This window comes from Varanus komodoensis, unplaced genomic scaffold (assembly GCF_004798865.1).
Source record: "Varanus komodoensis strain SLA01 unplaced genomic scaffold, ASM479886v1 scaffold11, whole genome shotgun sequence".
Classification (NCBI taxonomy): Eukaryota; Metazoa; Chordata; class Lepidosauria; order Squamata; family Varanidae; genus Varanus; species Varanus komodoensis.
The window spans coordinates 3939200-3956727 of record NW_025335317.1 but is presented as its reverse complement, the minus strand read 5'-3'; the positions used below and the strand labels follow the sequence as shown (position 1 = coordinate 3956727).

Below are 17528 nucleotides of genomic sequence, written 5' to 3'. Positions count from 1 at the left end.
TCCATGTGCTTAGAATCAGAGTGTCACACGTGTTCTAAACAGATTTCCCAGTACTCCATTTGTGGACTTATCCCACACATCATTCTACAGTGACACTCGGAATGGTGGGTCATCTTTCACGGTGGCATTTCCTCTAGCACTAACATCCAAATTGACATTCCTGTGTTTAATACACCTCTGATGCATTAAGCATGAGACAGACACATCAGTGGTACTAACAAACAAAGATGTGAACAGGAGGGAGCCCCTGAAACTGGAAGGATCCATCAAAAGGGCTTCCTGTCCATGGGACTGCTCGGATTAACACGATTAGGCCTGCAGAATCCCAAACAGATGTGGATGGAAGGTTTTCTTAGTGGCAGATCTACAAACCAATCTATAATCTTTTGATTAGCAATAAGATACCTATTATCACGGGATTATAGAGTGATTTTTAGAACAGTTGCTGAGAAAGGTTTTGATCCAAATGCATTTGCTACATTATTAATGTTCAGAGTGAGAAGTTTTAACTGTATAGTAATTTCAGTAAAACTTGAATGAAAGAAAGGAGCAGTCCAACCCTCAAGTAGCATCACAGTGTCAAGTAGATTTTCTGTACCATATACATCTGGGGTTTGCAGGTGTTAAATAAAACCTCCTCCTCCTCACACCCCAAAAGCTACTTGGCCCAAGTCCTTCATCCCCCTCAGAGCAGCAGGTTTGGTGGACGAATACCATCAGTAGGTGATGCTTCAGTGCAGGAGGACAGGTATGGCATATGATGTGCCACAGTCAGACACACGGTGATGTGATGCATGGTGCATCATAGTCAGGAAGATTTGCCACTGGCAGGTCCCTCCAGAAACAGGTTGGCTGTCCGGTTGTGTGTCAGTTCTGAGAGAGGAAGTGGACAGGCAGAGAATGAAGAACTAAAGAAAGGGTCCTCTGCATCATGGATTGCTGGGAAGTAGTTGTGCCACAAGGATAAGGGAAGTGATGGTTTCTCTGCTATTTAAACCTGGTGGCAATAAGAATTACCAGGAAAAGGAAAGGGCAGCATCTAGTGTGTTCCTGCTGCATAAGGATGTAAGGTGATAGGGCACATTTGGGATAACACATGTTTAATTTACAGTTCTCCCTTGCCCAAATCTCCTTCATGGATCACTGCCTTGTCGTGGCGAAGGGGCTTGCGTAGCTCAATGAAGCTATGAGCTATGTGTGCAGGGCCTCCCAAGACGGACAGGTCATAGCAGAGAGCTCTGACAAAACGTGATCCATTGGAGAAGGAAATGGCAACCCACTCCAGTATCTTTGCCATGAAAACCCCATGGACAGTACCAAAAGGCAAAAAGATATGATGCCGGAAGATGAGCCCCTCAGGTTGGAAGGTGTCCAATATGCTACTGGGGAAGAGCAGAGGGCTAGTACTAGTAGCGCCAGAAAGAATGAAGCGACTGGGTCAAAGCCAAAAGGACACTCAGTTGCAGATGTATCTGGTGGTGAAAGGAGAGTCTGATGCTGCAAAGATCTATACTCCATAGGAACCTGGAATGTAAGATCCATGAATCAAGGCAAGCTGGATGTGGTCAAACAAGAGATGACAAGACTGAACGTCGACATCTTAGGAATCAGTGAACCAAAATAGACAGGAATGGGTGAATTTAAGTCAGATGACCATCAGGTATACTACTGCGGGCAAGAACCCCTCAGAAGAAATGGAGTAGCCTTCATAGTCAATAAAAGAGTAGGAAAAGCAGTACTGGGATACAACCTCCAAAATGACAGAATGATCTCAGTTTGAATCCAAGGCAAACCATTCAACATCACAGTAGTCCAAGTCTATGCCCCAACCACTGGTGCTGAAGAGGCTGAAGTTGACCGGTTCTGTGAAGGCCTACAACACCTTCTAGAATTAACACCCAAAAATGATGTCCTTACCATCATGGGGGATTGGAATGCTAAAGTAGGAAGCCAAAAGATAACCGGAATAGGAGGCAAGTTTGGTCTTGGAGTACAAAATGAAGCAGGGCACAGGCTGGTAGAATTTTGTCAAGAGAATACAATGGTCATAGCAAATACTCTTTTCCAACAACTCAAGAGACGACTCTTCACATGGATATCACCAGACGGTCAACACAGAAATCAGATTGACTATGTGCTTTGCAGCCAAAGAAGGAGAAGCTCTATACAGTCTGTAAAAACTAGACCAGGAACTGACTGTGGCTCCAATCATGAGCTTCTCATTGCAAAATTTAGGCTTAAATTGAAGAAAGTAGGGGAAAGCACTAGGCCACTCAGGTATGACCAAAATCATATCCCTGATGAATATACAGTAGAGGTGACAAATAGATTTAAGGAATTAGATCTGATAGAGTGCCCGAAGAACTAAGGATGGAGGTTCACAACATTGTACAAGAGGCAGTAACTAAAAGCATCCCAAGGAAAAAGAAATGCAAGAAATCAAAATGGCTGTTTGAGGAAGCTTTACAAATAGCTGAGGAAAGAAGGGAAGCAAAAGGCAAGGGAGAAAGAGAAAGATACACCCAGTTGAATGCAGTATTCCAGAGAATAGCTAGAAGAGATAAGAATGCCTTCTTCAATGAACAGTGCAAGGAAATAGAAGAAAACAATAGAATAGGGAGGAGCAGAGATCTCTTCAAGAAAATTGGAGATATGAAGGGAATGTTTCATGCAAAGATGGGCATGATAAAGGACCAAAATGGCAGGGACCTAACAGAGGCAGAAGAGATTAAGAAGAGGTGGCAAGATTACACAGAAGAACTATACAAGAAAGAGCTTAACGTCCCTGATAACCACGATGGGGTGGTCACTGACCTTGAGCCAGACATCTTGGAATGTGAAGTCAAATGGGCCTTAGGAAGTCTGAGCAACAACAAAGCTAGTGGAGGTGACAGTATTCCAGCTGAGCTATTCAAAATCTTAAAAGATGATGCAGTGAAAGTGCTACACTCAATATGCCAGCAAATTTGGAAAACTCAACAGTGGCTGCAGGATTGGAAAAGGTCAGTTTACATTCCGATCCCAAGGAAGGGCAATGCCAAAGAATGTTCAAACTACTGCACCATTGCACTCTTTTCACATGCTAGCTAAGTTATGCTCAGAATCCTACAAGTTAGGCTCCAGCAGTATGTGGACCGAGAACTACCAGAAGTACAGGCAGGATTTTGAAGAGGGAGAGGAACTAGAGATCAAATTGCCAATATACGCTGGATCATGGAGAAAGCTAGGGAGTTCCAGAAAAACATCTACTTCTGCTACATTGACTATGCTAGAGCCTTTGATTGTGTGGATCACAACCAATTGTGGCAAGTTCTTAAAGAGATGGGAGTACCTGACCATCTTATTTGTCTCTTGAAAAACCTATATGCAAGTCAAGAAGCAACAGTGGGAACTGGACACGGAACCACTGATTGGTTCAAAATTGAGAAAGGAGTATGGCAAGGCTGTATGCTGTCACCCTGCCTATTTAACTTATGCAGAGCACATCATGAGAAAGGCAGGCCTAGATGAATCACCAGTTGGAATTAAGGTTGCTGGGGGAAATATCAACAACCTCAGATATGCAGATGATACCACTGTAATGGCAGTAAGTGAAGAGGAACTAAAGAGCCTCTTGATGTGGGTGAAGGAGGAGAGCGCAAAAGTTGGCTTGAAACTCAACATTAAGAAAACTAAGATCATGGCATCCAGTCCTCTCACTTCCTGGCAAATAGATGGGGAAGAAATGGAAGTAGTAACAGATTTTATGTTCCTGGGCTCCAAGATCACCGCAGACGGGGACTGCAGCCAAGAAATTAAAAGACACTTGCTCCTGGGGAGGAAAGCTATGGCAAATCTAGACAGCATACTAAAAAGCAGAGACATCACCCTGCCGACAAAAGTGTGTGTAGTCAAGGCTATGGTTTTCCCAGTTGCAATGTATGGCTGTAAAAGCTGGACCGTAAGGAAGGCTGAGCGCCGAAGGATTGAGGCCTTTGAATTGTGGTGCTAGAGGAGACTCCTGCGAGTCCCTTGGACAGCAAGGCGATCAAACTGGTCAGTGCTAGAGGAGATCAACCCTGACTGCTCTTTAGAAGGCCAGATCCTGAAGATGGAACTGAAATACTTTGGCCATCTAATGAGAAGGAAGGACACACTGGAGAAGACCCTGATGCTGGGAACAATAGATGGCAAAAGAAGAAGGGGACAGCAGAGGATGAGGTGGCTGGATGGAGTCACTGAAGCAGTTGGTGTGAGCTTGAGTGGACTCTGGGGGATGGTGGAGAACAGGAAGGCCTGGAGGAATGTTGTCCATGGGGTCACGATGGGTCGGACACGACTTTGCTACTAACAACAACAACTTGCCCAAATTAGTAGATGGTAGAATTAGGAACTCCAGGAGAAGCCTTGCCCAGAGGATTTCCAGGTAACTGCCTGCCTTTCAAAACTTTAACCCTTTCATCTATATGGATGCAGGAAGATCTGAGGAATAATATATTCAGAAGTGACTTTTCTAATCTTGCAGAGGTTGGAATTCAACTGTGCCGGTGAATAGAACTGAGATTAAGGCTGAGCAGAACTGCAGATTAAGTCCTCGGCATCAAAAGGGTTTGCCATAGTTTACAAATTGCCAGTGTTCGCATACCTTATGGCTTCGTATGAATCTTAGCTGAGAATGTCATTTGCCAAGCAAAAAATCTCAAATGATCCGTGCAACATTTTGTATGGTTGCTAATTGTGCCCCATTGAGCAAGACTTCGCTGAATCAGGCCCACTGGGAGCTGAAGCTCCAAGCCTTTTCCATTTTTGAGACAGCTGTGTTTCCATATGGTTCCTGAAGACATGTTCTGGTATGCCCGTCTGCAGCCCAGGGTTATCAATTGTCTCACATGCTGAGGTAAAAATAATCAATAAAGAAGGTTCCTTTAATGAGTTCTAGGAGCCACCCCAAAACATTGGCATACTCTTGAAGTATTTGATTATCTTGAAGTTTAATTATCTGTTTCCTGATTGAAATTAAAAAGATACAATAACTCAAACTTATCCAACATTTTAATTAGAATGTGACTCCTTCACTCAGGTTAATTAGAGCTCAGAGGCGATTAGAATGTGCTGTTTGCAACATGGGGCCGAAAGCATGCATATTTTAGTCAATACGGTGAAGAATTTCTAAACCTTTCCATGACGGCAGAGAAGACTTCAAAATGTGCTTGTGTTACATCCTTGGAAAGGAAAAAGAATGGGTTTGTCCTGTCTAGTAACACAGTTTTGAAAAAATACACAGAATTGGAGCCATTTCGAACTGCAAATAGCTTATCATGTTTTAGGGTTAGACCAAATGCTGTCTAAAGTGAATATGCAGCAACAAAAGAAAGTGTGTTTCTCCATGTAAAGACTTTGAGGACTTTCAAGGACTATGGAAATTTGGTACAACCAGGGCTAATTTTTAGTTCTGCAAATCGTCTCTGTGCAGAAAAAGAAAGTAGGCATAAGAGATTATACAGAGCGGACCAATAAATAAAGGTCATTCTCATTTAGCTTCACACACAGAGCATGCCTGCTGGGATTAGGATGTTTAACTACTTTCTTGAAGATGCGAACAGCACTAAATTAGTGAGCTTCCTTAGAAAAGGAATTGCAGAAAGAGGACTTTCTGCTGTTCCTCATCCATACAGAAGTTGGCTCCTCATCTATGTAAGCCCAACCACAGGAATGTGGGGCTTGCTGGAAGGTCTCCCTGAGAGTCTTCCTGCATGTGTGGAGAAAGATCACTTGAAGGGTGACCAGAAAGGGATGCACCCATCCCTACGTTGCCTGCAAAGTTGTGTTCAGAAACAAATTTGCAGGAATGTATTTTCAGTTAAAGTTTCTCGCAGTCTTCAAAGGTAGCCACACTTAGAGGCCTTTCACACTTCAGGAGAAGCTGTGCTGAAAACAAACGCTCATGGTTTGGTAAACCGGTTACTAAGCGACACTGCAGTCGATGTTAGATCAGGCCCATCCCAGCTTGCCATGGTTGACTTCCCACTTTTTCTTCCTACCCACCCAGCTTGCATCCCATGCCTTTGGTGCTCCTCCTCCTGCTGTTTTCCCCATTTTCAGAACTTTCCCATTGTTCAGGTCAGTCCTTTCTCTCCCTGGGTGTTACTTTCCTTGCCATCTTCATCAACTGTGTGCGAATTAGCCTATACGCAGCCTCACTTCACCCATCTCCTTGAACGTTACCTACTCAGCTTTCCCATGGACTGCTGAAACGTGCAATGAAATTGACCCAGGAATTCTACACATATATTAAAGTTGTACTCCTGTGCCCTTGCAAAAGGCAAACCATTTTTTAAAAAGTATGAACACAATCATGCAATTTCCAGGGATGGGAACATAATGTTTAAAGGGATGGCAAGTAAGCAGCAGGAAATCCTGCCCTGTTCTTCCCTCATTTTGCAACAGTGAGGGTTACAGCTGTGCCTGATGTGAAATGGGTTTTTGCTGGTGGTGAAACCCCATCTCTGCCTTGTACTCAGTCGCTTGTGCAGGTCACTTGTCTGTCTTCCCACCTCCCATGGCAGGCTGCTCTGCGGTGATGCCCAGGACAGCTTATCAAATGGCCAAGACCTTTCTGATGGAACCCTGAGGTAGATGTTGGCAAATAAATTTAAAAAAAAATGATGTAGCATCACTCTGAGGTAGATCTTACAAGTGGGAAACATGCTTTTCATTTCCGTATGAATGAGAAAGTGTGGGCAAGCATTCCTTGATGGAAAAATGGGCAGGGCCTGAAGGAAAAGTCACAGGGACCAGAGTTTTAGCCCATGCCTCCACTCCATCTTTGCTCTAATCTACAGGTTGCAATTTCAGTCTGTAGTCGCTTCTTCTAGCATTCTCCTCCAGAGTCTGAAAGACTTTAATACTGCTAATCCCAGCAATGAAGGAAACAAACAAGGCATGCTTACTTAATGAAGATAATATCCATGTGTTACAAATGTAATCTTCTGTAGGGAGAAAACGTGAAACAATTGTATTTCTTCAACTGTGGGGTTCCTCCCATCATTTGTGGAATCTTTATGTGGTGTCCAGTTAATGAGGGTTTTAGGGCACAGACTATGGGGACTTACCCCCCCCTTTTTAAGTACGCCATTTTGCAGTTTAGATTTAATGACTCTAGGAAGGCAGGAATGGATTGGTTCTGTGTGTCATTGCCTTTTGATAATTACTTCCTAACCATTTGCTTTTGTTGGGGGTTAAGTGCTGAATGCAAAGTGCTGACCAGCCTTTATTCGTTATGTTTCCAAAATACATCCAGTCAAGTTTGAATCTGTAGGATCCGCACTGATAGGAAACAATACTTCTCTGGATATTCTAGTGAACCAGCCATATAGAAGGTTTCACATCTAATTTATGCAAGTGATGAGCTCAGCTCCTCAAAAATACCAGTTTTAATTAGAAAAAGAATTTATTTCCCTCTGGGTAGGTAGACAGTTGGTCCTGGCTTCTTTGGAGCCTTTGTTCATGAACATCTGTGTTCAAAGTGTTGCCATTAATAAATAGTGTTGGTAGTTAAACAAAAGCGGAAAGAGATTAAGGCTTCCTAGAATGTCATTTTCATTTTTTGTGATCCATAATGTGGTGTTCTGTCTGGGAAAGCAATCCAAGCTGTTTGTTTGAGCGATGCTGTTCGGGTCAGTCTTACCTCACCTTTCTTTAGACTCTGCGTGCACTACAAACGAGTGTGGATTTTGCAGTGCGACATCTGTTCCCACTTTGCTCAAGGATCCTGAGCATTGTAAATTGACAAGGTGCTTGGAATCCTTTTTGAGAGATCCTTTCCTTTCCCGCGGGAACTGCAAAATGGAGAAGTCAGATTCGTACAATCTTAACTTAAGATGGACATCTTATTCATAAAATGGATGCTTACTGCTGTTGAATTTTAAGAAGTATTAACTGCCCCCCATGCCCAATCTTGTTAAATCATTCTTTCTTGGACTTGCATCTGATGTTCAGGACATACAACCTATCAGCATGTGTATCACAACAGGCTCCTTGATAGACCCCGATAAATAAATAAGTAGAATCCATAATACAGGGGGTTGTAAAGAAGTCAGTCATGCGATAATTCCTTCATATAAAATGTTTTATATGTCTTTATTATGGGAGCAATAAATACACATGCATTATGGCAGAACAATGTGTATGAAAATTAGTCCTTGGACGTAAAATTACCACTGTATTTTCTTTTGAAAGAAACGTTTTTCATGTCAGAGTCTGCAGCTTGCACCCATATTTCTCGAGCATTTCAGTCTCTGTTCAGGGTGGGTTTTCAAAGCTCTGTGAAGACACAAAAGCAGGAGGCTAGAGAGGAAAATGTTTCATAGTCCAGGCTCTGTCTGCAACTGGTAAACCTAGACGATCCACCAATACTTACCCACATTTGATAGATGCTCAAACTCCCGCACTGAGTTTTGCTCAGGAACAATGGATCCTTCCAATTTCAAGTTAAAATGGCTCTGCAAAGTACAGATTTACTGTCCTTTCTGATGGTCACAGAGACACCCATTTCCCCAACCAGAAGCGCAGGGTGATGATTGGCTGGCCGTTCAGAAAGTCATCTTGTCACTCCCTTCCTGCTTGTAGTAGTCCTTCAAGTAAGAGAAATGGCTGGCTTAAAAAAAGGAACGGCAGCCAATCGATGTTTACCTAGGGAAAGATGCTGTGCACCTGAAAAGATAGCTTCTTTTTTGAAAAGAACAAATACATGGCCAGGGGAACAGTTCTCTATCCATCCTGGAACTGAAGCCAAGTATGAGCAGCTTAAGGCTATGATCTTATGCATATGTCTTTGGAGTAAGTTTAAGTGAATACATTTGGACTTATTTTGGGGGTTGCAATGTATATAGGACTGTACTGTGAGAATTTTGTTAAGAACTATTCTTTGACATGGCATAGTTTTATGGTAGGATTGACAACATCATCGGTGTTGCTCCAGCTGAATTGTGTCTGGATCATACTTTTTGTGAGAAGGTGTTTATCTGTAATTGTGTTTAGTTCTATGCATGATGCAGTGACATGCTTTCTTTTTCCTTCTGGCAGACTGGTCTTTGCGAAGCTAAAGCTCTTAATGATAGCCATAGAATATAAGTCGGAGAAACGGGAAAGCAGGTATGTCATTGTCTCCAAAACACGTTCACTAATGCACCGTTGATAATTTGGCCTGCTTTGATTTCTTTCTTTCTTTCCTTTTTCTGAATGGGTGTTTATACCCATGAGAACGTTTTATATCCTAATTATCATGTCATCACTCCACCAGCTCACATAACCCAACCAAATGGCTGCATCATCCCGCCTCTGAACCAGATTCTCATAAAGTGGGTCAAAAGCAAGCATGTTCTAATTTCTGCTGCTTTTAAGGTGTGGAGTATTTGGGGGGACTTCAGCCCTTCCCTCCCCATATGCACCTCAATGAGGAATCTGAATGCAAATTTCAACAAAAGGGACGAGCATCGCAGGCAGGCGAGTGAGAGCCTTGGGAAGGCCAGGAAAGGAGTCTGAGTCTCTTGGCCTGGTCAGAAGGAAAAAGAAGCAAATTCTGAAAGGAGGAATGAGCAAGGGAATGCAAGCAACCTGTGCTAGTACTGAACTAACTGCTGCCCTTACGGAGTAGCTCCTCACCGGATTGTTTTAACTGACGTGCAGTTTACCTTTCCAAGCATCTGGATTGGAATAAGGCATGGGGGGAGGTGAAGGTATTTCACCCTCCCCCTAATCCCATTTCCCCAATCAAAATTGCTTCTCCCCAGCTTGTGTGCCACCTCTGGGGTGAGGAAGAAAGTGGCTGGTCCACACATGATTTCTTTTGTGACTGGTAAACTAGACAGGTGGAGATTTGATCAGGAAACCCCACTAGGGGAAAAGGCAACCCCGGTGCACACTCATCTACTATTACATCCCCATATGATATAGTAATACTTAATATATCATAAAGGTTCAAAGATAATAAACCTTTGAATAAACCTTCACCTGTCTCTTGTGACAGCCATGCTTGCAAGTCTAGCAGGCCCTTTGTCCAAACTCTTGCCTGCTTAGGGAGAGCAGTGTTTTCCCAGTTCCACTCCTCTGTTGCTCATGAGGTTGCTCTACCCTGCATCCCTCCACTTCCCAAGTCTGGTTTAATTAGGTGAATTTCTGAAATTAATTCTGGAATCGGCCCGTGCAGCTTGCGGCAGCGCAGATTGCACTGATGTCTCCCTTCCCACCCGATTGGCAATGCATTGATAAAGCACGGCAAAAATAGCACCCCCTTGATGCAGCCACGCCCTTTGTTCCCCTCAACCTTGCTTTTTCGTGCTGCTTTATCAATATTGGAAAAGACAATGGACCAGACCAGGCTTTGCAGACCCTACAAGCATGTGCATCAGTGCACAGAATCTCTTATAAACATTATGTGTAGCTCCAGGCCAAACTTTGTATAAGTTTGATTCCTGCTGTGAAATTAACAATGCGTTTCACAGCAGCAAGCATTGAAATTATACAGCATATTCAAGGAGGAGGGGGACGACTCCGGCAAGCATTTACACTGCAATATTGTTTGGTGCCCCCTTCTCTTAGCTCAGCACCATTTTCTCTGTCTTCATCTTTGCAGTCCTTGGCTTTATTTGCCCATGTTGCCTCTTACTGGGGTATCCTATGGTGGGGCAAGACTCAGAAATGAACACTGGAGTACTGCCGAAGCCTTGCTCAGAGGAGGGACAAGCTTTTAGGATGCTCAAATTCTTCTCCCACTGGTTGAAATCCAAGCAGGAGAGGGATTTCTGGCTTCACTTGCCAATCCATGGCTTACATAGCCCGAGGAACATTAAATGGGGATGTTGGCATTCCGAGCCACCATCCTGTCAGTCAATTTTTTGAGTGAAGAGAAATTGGAAAGGGTGTCAAAAGTTGCTCCCTATAGATTATAGGTACTCCCCCTCCCCTTTTCACCTCTAGGGCATTTTTTGCCAACTCTCCTAGAAAATACTGAAAGTTTTTTTTTTTAACTGTGTAGGATGGAAACAGAAACTACAGAGGGAAAATGGGGCAGGGGATCTAAAAGCTGCCCTCACAGGTCAACCGTCAAGATTGTGTGTCTGAACACCTGATCTGGTCCCCCCCAGTATATTTTACCCACCCTCATAGGGGAACAGAAGAATGGGGAACTAAGAAGAGGATTCTGGTATTGGCGAAAGTTTTGGTAAAACTGCCCAGGAAAATTCAGGTCATTTTCAAGATAATCAGATAGTGCTTTTGGAAGACCCTCACCCAAAGTGGGCGACGCATGCTGTTTTGCATACAAAAGTCTGCAATGTCCTCGTGACATAGCACTTTAATGGACTTAATCAAATCACATGGTTTGCCGCAGCCAATAGTTTTCAACAGCAAGGTTAGCAAATGAGGATGAGGGCAACACTGACAAAAGAAAATGGCACCTGAGGAATTGTACTGAAACTGTCCTGAACATTGATGCGAACAGGAGGCAATTTTCAGCATTCGTAAAAGCAAGGATGAGGAGAAAAAGAGACGTCCTGATTAGATCCAGGCAGGGCGTCTTGCCATTTGAACTGAGCTTTCCCCACAAAGATGCATTATCCCTTGAGAGATATGTATTTATTTGATTTTAGATCACCTTTCAGCCAAAAATGCCACTCAAGATGACTCACAAGCACTAAGACAGCTCAATAAATCAATAATACGCAAGTACATTAAAGCATGGTTAAAAAGCAACAAACAACCACAGAGTAAAATAGAATCCAGCCCAATGAAGAGGTCTTGACCTGCTAGCACAGGGATGGCAGGGAGGGAGGGAGGGAGTCAACCTCCCTCCGCAGTCCTGTCCACCGCCAGGGAGTGGCCACTGTGAGAACCCCTCCTTCTCATCACTGCCATGTATATTGGCCTCCCCACAGCCTCACCTGTGGACGCACCTTCCGTAGTGACCCTCAGGTGGTGCTCAAGGTGCTCCAGCACCTGCCTCGGGTGGTCCCTAGGCCAGCCATTCATTCCTCAGCCTGCCACAGTTCCTCCAAGATTCCTCCCCAAAATGGTTGGACCCCATTCGTTTTCTCCACAGTGACAAAAGTGCTTTATGAAAACACAGATTCAGAGCTCTTTGTAATGCTGGGGTTTGGAGCACAGCCGTGCACGCTTGGTCCTACATATCTCCTGTGACAAGTGATATGTAAAGAGGGTGTATGTGATCCCAGCTGTTTGTTTTGTGTTGTCGAATACTAACATCTATTTCTTTCAAAGGCATTCCATTTTCAAAAAGCCACACACTTGGGAGTGTTTTCAGTTCAGGAGTGCAGCCAAAATAAATGACGCCATTGGGCAGCTTCATGGTTCATCCATCAGTGTAAAGCTGATATTTGATTATGATCAATGTTGCTTATTATGAGAATGGGCAATGCAAAAGCAGCTTTAGGAGCAATTACTTACATGCTATTCATTTGCTCTTCTCTCCAAGAATTCCTGCTCTGATTCTTTGCAATAATTTCTTTTATTGCCATTTCCTAACATGCTTATGGGATGTAGCACTCCACCTCCCTTCTCCCTTCCATAGTGCAGTGGGCAATTTATCTTCCTTTCAAGTTAATGGGAGCTTAGAGTTTCAAGGGGAGCTGATACAAATCCTTCCTCGTATGATGACGTGGAAAATAGATCACTTGAAATTTCCTACTGGAGGGGCACTGAACACGGGGTGACCACCCCATTCAGAGTCTGCCGAGCAAAGCTGAGGTGTCCCAAGGCCCCAAGTCCTCGGCAGGTGCTTCCACCCTTCTCCCATTCTAGCTTGCAGCCTGGAAAATGTCAGGGAGAACTTCTACTTGGAGTCCGTGGACAATCAAACCAGATCTCCAGTGGCTTTCAGGGAGGCATACGCTAACTCCTGCCAACAGCATCAGCTGAATTGCTGGTTTGCTGCCATACTGTCCAGAAATGCCCACCTGTGCTATTTAGAACTAGACCTGGACATATGAACAAGATTTTCCCAGTAAGCTGGTCAGTATAATGGCATGGGCTTGAATTCCTGTCTCACAGAGGTCCCTGGTCATAGAGGCAGCGAGCTTTCCGAAACAGAGTAGGGAGAACAAATATGTGTGCCATGTACAGTGATGGTGCTGCCATGCCATCTTCAGGTCTTTCGCAAGCGATTGTCAGGACACTGGCTTAGAAACGGATGAGAAAGAAATAGAACTCGATGTCAAGAGCATGTGTTTTGGGACAAGCTGGTGTTTCTTTGGAACGGGGGCTTCTGAGACACTTCCCCCCAGTGTGTGCCACGGCATTTTGCAATTTGCGTCAACCAGACCGAGCTTGCTGAGCTTGTCAAGGGGATGGATTCAGTTTGCTTCCTGATGTCCTGAATCCCAAAGGAGGATATCATTTTTAGTCAAAAGCATACCTGAAAAATCCCATCCAGGAGCACTCCAGAAAGACAGTGCGTAAAAAAACTAGTTACTCCATCAGTAGGATACAAAGTCACTGATAAAACTCACATCTTTTCCCTCAAATACAAGTTTGACAGAGAACCATTCTTTTGTTTTGCCAGCAAGAGTAAAAATGGAAAGACAACCAACGTTCTTCTCTCACGTACCCTATGTTTATTCCTCTGTTGAACTTTCTCCCTGTCTCTCCATTTATTTGTCCTCATTCTCAGCAGAAAAACCTTTTTAAAAAATGTTGCAGCATTTGGAGGACTTGAAATAAAAGGGTTTTTTTGCCTTTGTTTTAGTGTCAGCTGATTTCTTATCAAAGTGTTTGATTTGCAATTTTTTTCTTGTCGTTTGCAGAAGCCGAAAGCGGTATGCCCTCTTCGTTACCTTTCCTTCCAACCTCAACCCTACCTTCACTCATCCTAACTTCAGGACTAATCCCTTGCCAAGAATACAGGAAGATAACATCCTTGTCTATCTTTCTCTTGATACATATATCTATATATGAATATAGAGCCATAGATATATAGATATATGACCCCCCACACACTTTCAAAGAGGAGAGAGAACTCTATAGCAACAGTTGGTTTCTTTGTTGTATCTTGTGATTTGCGCACTAACTTCTTTGCAGGAATATATATTTTATGTATATACATGCACATAAATGAAATTGGATGCAAGGCCTTTATCTTACGATACCGTAGGAGCACATGTTTATTAGAGCAGAAGAACTGTCTCTCCTGTCCAGTACTCCTTTTTCCTGTGTTGATGTATTTTCCTTACGTTGCAACTGTGTCTGCCCCCGTCTGCTCCCCTTTGTGCCCCATTGTCTTTGTATTTACACCTGCGCTGAGATGTCCTTGGAGCCCTCCTTCCGCTTGGATGTGGCACACGTCGCTTCGCGCGCCTTAGCTTCACCTTTCATTAAATGAGTACGAGTGCCTTGTTTTGTTTTGTTTTACATTCTGAACAGAACAATGGATCGGGTTAATGGAAATGGAGAACAGCCCACAGGCTCCTGTATACTTTTCCCAGTGCACCTAGTCTAGCGGTTTGCTTTACGCATTCATGTGCATTCCAACATAGGAGGGCATGGACAGGAAATTGCAAATGGGCAGGCTGCTTCCCCTCATCTCGTGCCGGCATGTTTTGCATATTATTTTCATGTCTGATTTTCAGTGCCCCATCTCCAGCTTACACCCCATCCTGCTGTTGTGGATTTGAAATAAGTAAGGCATGAACTACCAAATCCCTTTTATTTCCCTGTTATTTTGTTACTGTGGACCTTGTGGGGGTCACACAGGGACCTTTTCATACTTAACATTTTTTCATTTCCTCTTGAACTGTGTGCCCCAACCTCAATTTCTCCCTGCCCCGTCCTGCTTCTGTTTCTGTCTGATCATTCTGTGTTGAGTGTAACATTCTTTCTTTTTAGTTCCTATATCCTGTGGATTTGGAGTAGATATGCAAAGACAGAGAGGTGGGCTTCCTGTCAGTTTGGCATTATTCATATGATCCAACTGCAGAGAAGTTACTGCAACACTTGGTTATCTTCAAGGTTCTGCAGTTTTGGCACCTCTTCTTTGGCTTCTTGTTTCCCAGTAATTTCAGCCTTGTGGTAAAGGCATGCTTAGCAGTGTGCGGAATGTGTGTGGTTTGTAATAAGCACCGACTTGCTCCCGGAATAAAACGGCTTTACGCCGCCTTATGTTATTCCTTCACGTTAGGTCGCAATGCGAATCTAAGCAAACCACAAGTAAAAGACTGTTCGGATGCTTGAGAATATCCAACACTGTGGAAACAAGTTTGGGCACAGCCCATGAACCAATGATGCAATGTGTGTGCTGCTGACATTGGTGTTACGGGTCCTGGGAGCAACTCTTGCGGTTGTCTGCTTTGGTGGTAACAGAGCTTCCGTATCCTGTAGCTTTATGGAACTGCGTTGTGGTCTGCATTCTCCTTGGTGTCTACAGTGGATTTTTTTCTGTGTATGTAAAGATGTGAAATCTGTATTAACATCAGTCAGAGAAGCCCAGAAAAAAGCCGTAGTAGCTGGGAGACAGACTGTTCCCACAAGAGATGTGTGGGCTTGCCTCCCCAGAGCTCTGCAAAAGTCCATATGGGTCAAAACAAAGGCACTACAATTGCTCTAATGACCAAGGCTCATTTTAAGGAGCTGTTTGCCACATTAGAAGGGGCGTGATAATGGACCAACATGCACGGCCCATGGACCAACTCCTCTTTTAAAAGGAAGCCCGTGCTGAGCAGGAATCCCTATGTCTTATTCCGTTTAATACCGCTATTACAATATGATGGTTAAGAGTATATTTTGTTGTGATCTGAGTTGCATGGGGAATGGTACAGCACATCGACAATATCATGGACATGACTTGTAGGGGGTGTTTTTGGTCACTCATCCCATCAAAAGTTTGATATTTGTCTTGTACATGAGCTCATAATATGAGTGCTTAGGTACTCTGGGTACCTTGGGATTCGTTATATCCCCAGAAATGCAACATACGCATTTGGGCTCACCCAATGGCACGGTTATGCTAATTTTTAAAATAGTACATAGGCACCTGTTTTCCTTTTAAAACCTTAGAGTAGCTTACATGAAATTCCTGGGAATCTCCTGTCTAGGCAGTGAACAGCTCCACACGTCCATAGTTTCCCTGCTGTTAAAAACCGGATAGATATGGATGGTGCTACCTTTTGTGAGAAGCTGAATCTACAATTCATAGTTGGATGGTTGCTATAAAGTAGGAGCAGGTGTGCCCATTTTTACACTTTGCCTAAATTTTGATCTATCTTCTGACATCACAGCAGTGCCAAAGACTGCAAATTCTAGTATGTCGTCTGTGGTACACCCAAAAAGCCTTCCTTCTGTGGGAGTGGGTCCATTGTACTCTGGGAGGTTTTACTTCCAAGTATGCATGCGTAGGACTGCTATGTAATGCTGCCAGTCAAGATGCGTGTACTTAGAAGTAAGTCCCATTGGGCTAAAAGGGAGTTGCCCCTAATAATCCACAGGAATGCGTTTAGACCCAGTTTTTCCTGCAGATATAACAGTTTTCTAACACCTGATACATGCCCTATTTCAGTTATTCGGTGGTGAGTGCCCTATTGCTTTAGCCTTTAAGAAGAATTCGGCACAGGGTCAGTTCTCTGGTCACCATGCCCTAAGTTTCCAATTTGCTTTGGATCCATATATCTATATGTATTTTCGATCCCATTTCCAAGTGGATTTCAGCATGGTGATTTGAAAGTAGCACCTCTGGTTAGGAGAAAAAATGGTGTAGAAATCTGCCAGGTTTAATAAAATTTAGCCCCGCAATCTCTTCTAATATTATTCCTCTCTTCCTAACTAGAAAATAAAGTGATCACCACTATTCCTTTTAGAAACAAGAGGAAGGCAAGAGGATCAAAATATGGAGCGCATTGTAGAATCTGTTATAATTTAATCAACAACAGTAGATTACAGGGATCGCTTAAGGAACTGGCTAACCTGCACCATAAAGCCTAAGCTATCTGAATGTTCCTTCACACAGTGCATTCTATACCCGAACATATACCTGCAGTAACTCATTTTAAAACAAGAGAATCATGCAAAAGCACTTATCACAGAGCTGCATGGACTACACTTTGCTATCAGGCGCATGCCTGGTCATAAACCAGCATTTTCAGTTCATAGTACTTCTGTACAGACCTTAAGACATGAATGACATGAGAGCCAAAGAGGGCGTGAATGTGGGGGCACAAGCGAGGACGACTTTCCGGTGGAGCATTCTACTCAAAGGCACTTCGGCACAGAGAGAAGCCTGTTCAGACCTTCCCATCCAGTAAGGGATGAGGGGAGATGTTGGGGCAGAATTTCTGCGTTTGTGTGCCTGTATCATTTTAGGCCTCACACGAACTGGCTGCATTCCTGCACAGGGATGTGGTGAGGTCATACTAAACATGGCTGGTTCATATGGCAAAATGCTCTGGACTACAGATGGCCAATGGAGTTTAGCCCCACTGAAGTCCACTTTATTTTTAAAATTTCTAAGCCAGCCTTCATCTGCAAGATCCCAGAGTTACGCACCATTA

At 43.6% G+C, this 17528-nt stretch overlaps 1 protein-coding gene across 11 annotated transcripts in view; it reads left to right on the top strand.

Annotated features, from left to right (window-relative positions):
- The window catches only part of KCNMA1 (potassium calcium-activated channel subfamily M alpha 1), a 500168-nt gene that overhangs the window by 352482 nt on the left and 130158 nt on the right, over positions 1-17528 (top strand). For all 11 annotated transcript variants that reach the window (XM_044420272.1, XM_044420268.1, XM_044420271.1 and 8 more), the window contains exon 16: positions 9064-9132. In XM_044420272.1, the coding sequence (XP_044276207.1) occupies positions 9064-9132 (69 nt within the window). The remainder of the gene's footprint in view (positions 1-9063; positions 9133-17528) is intronic.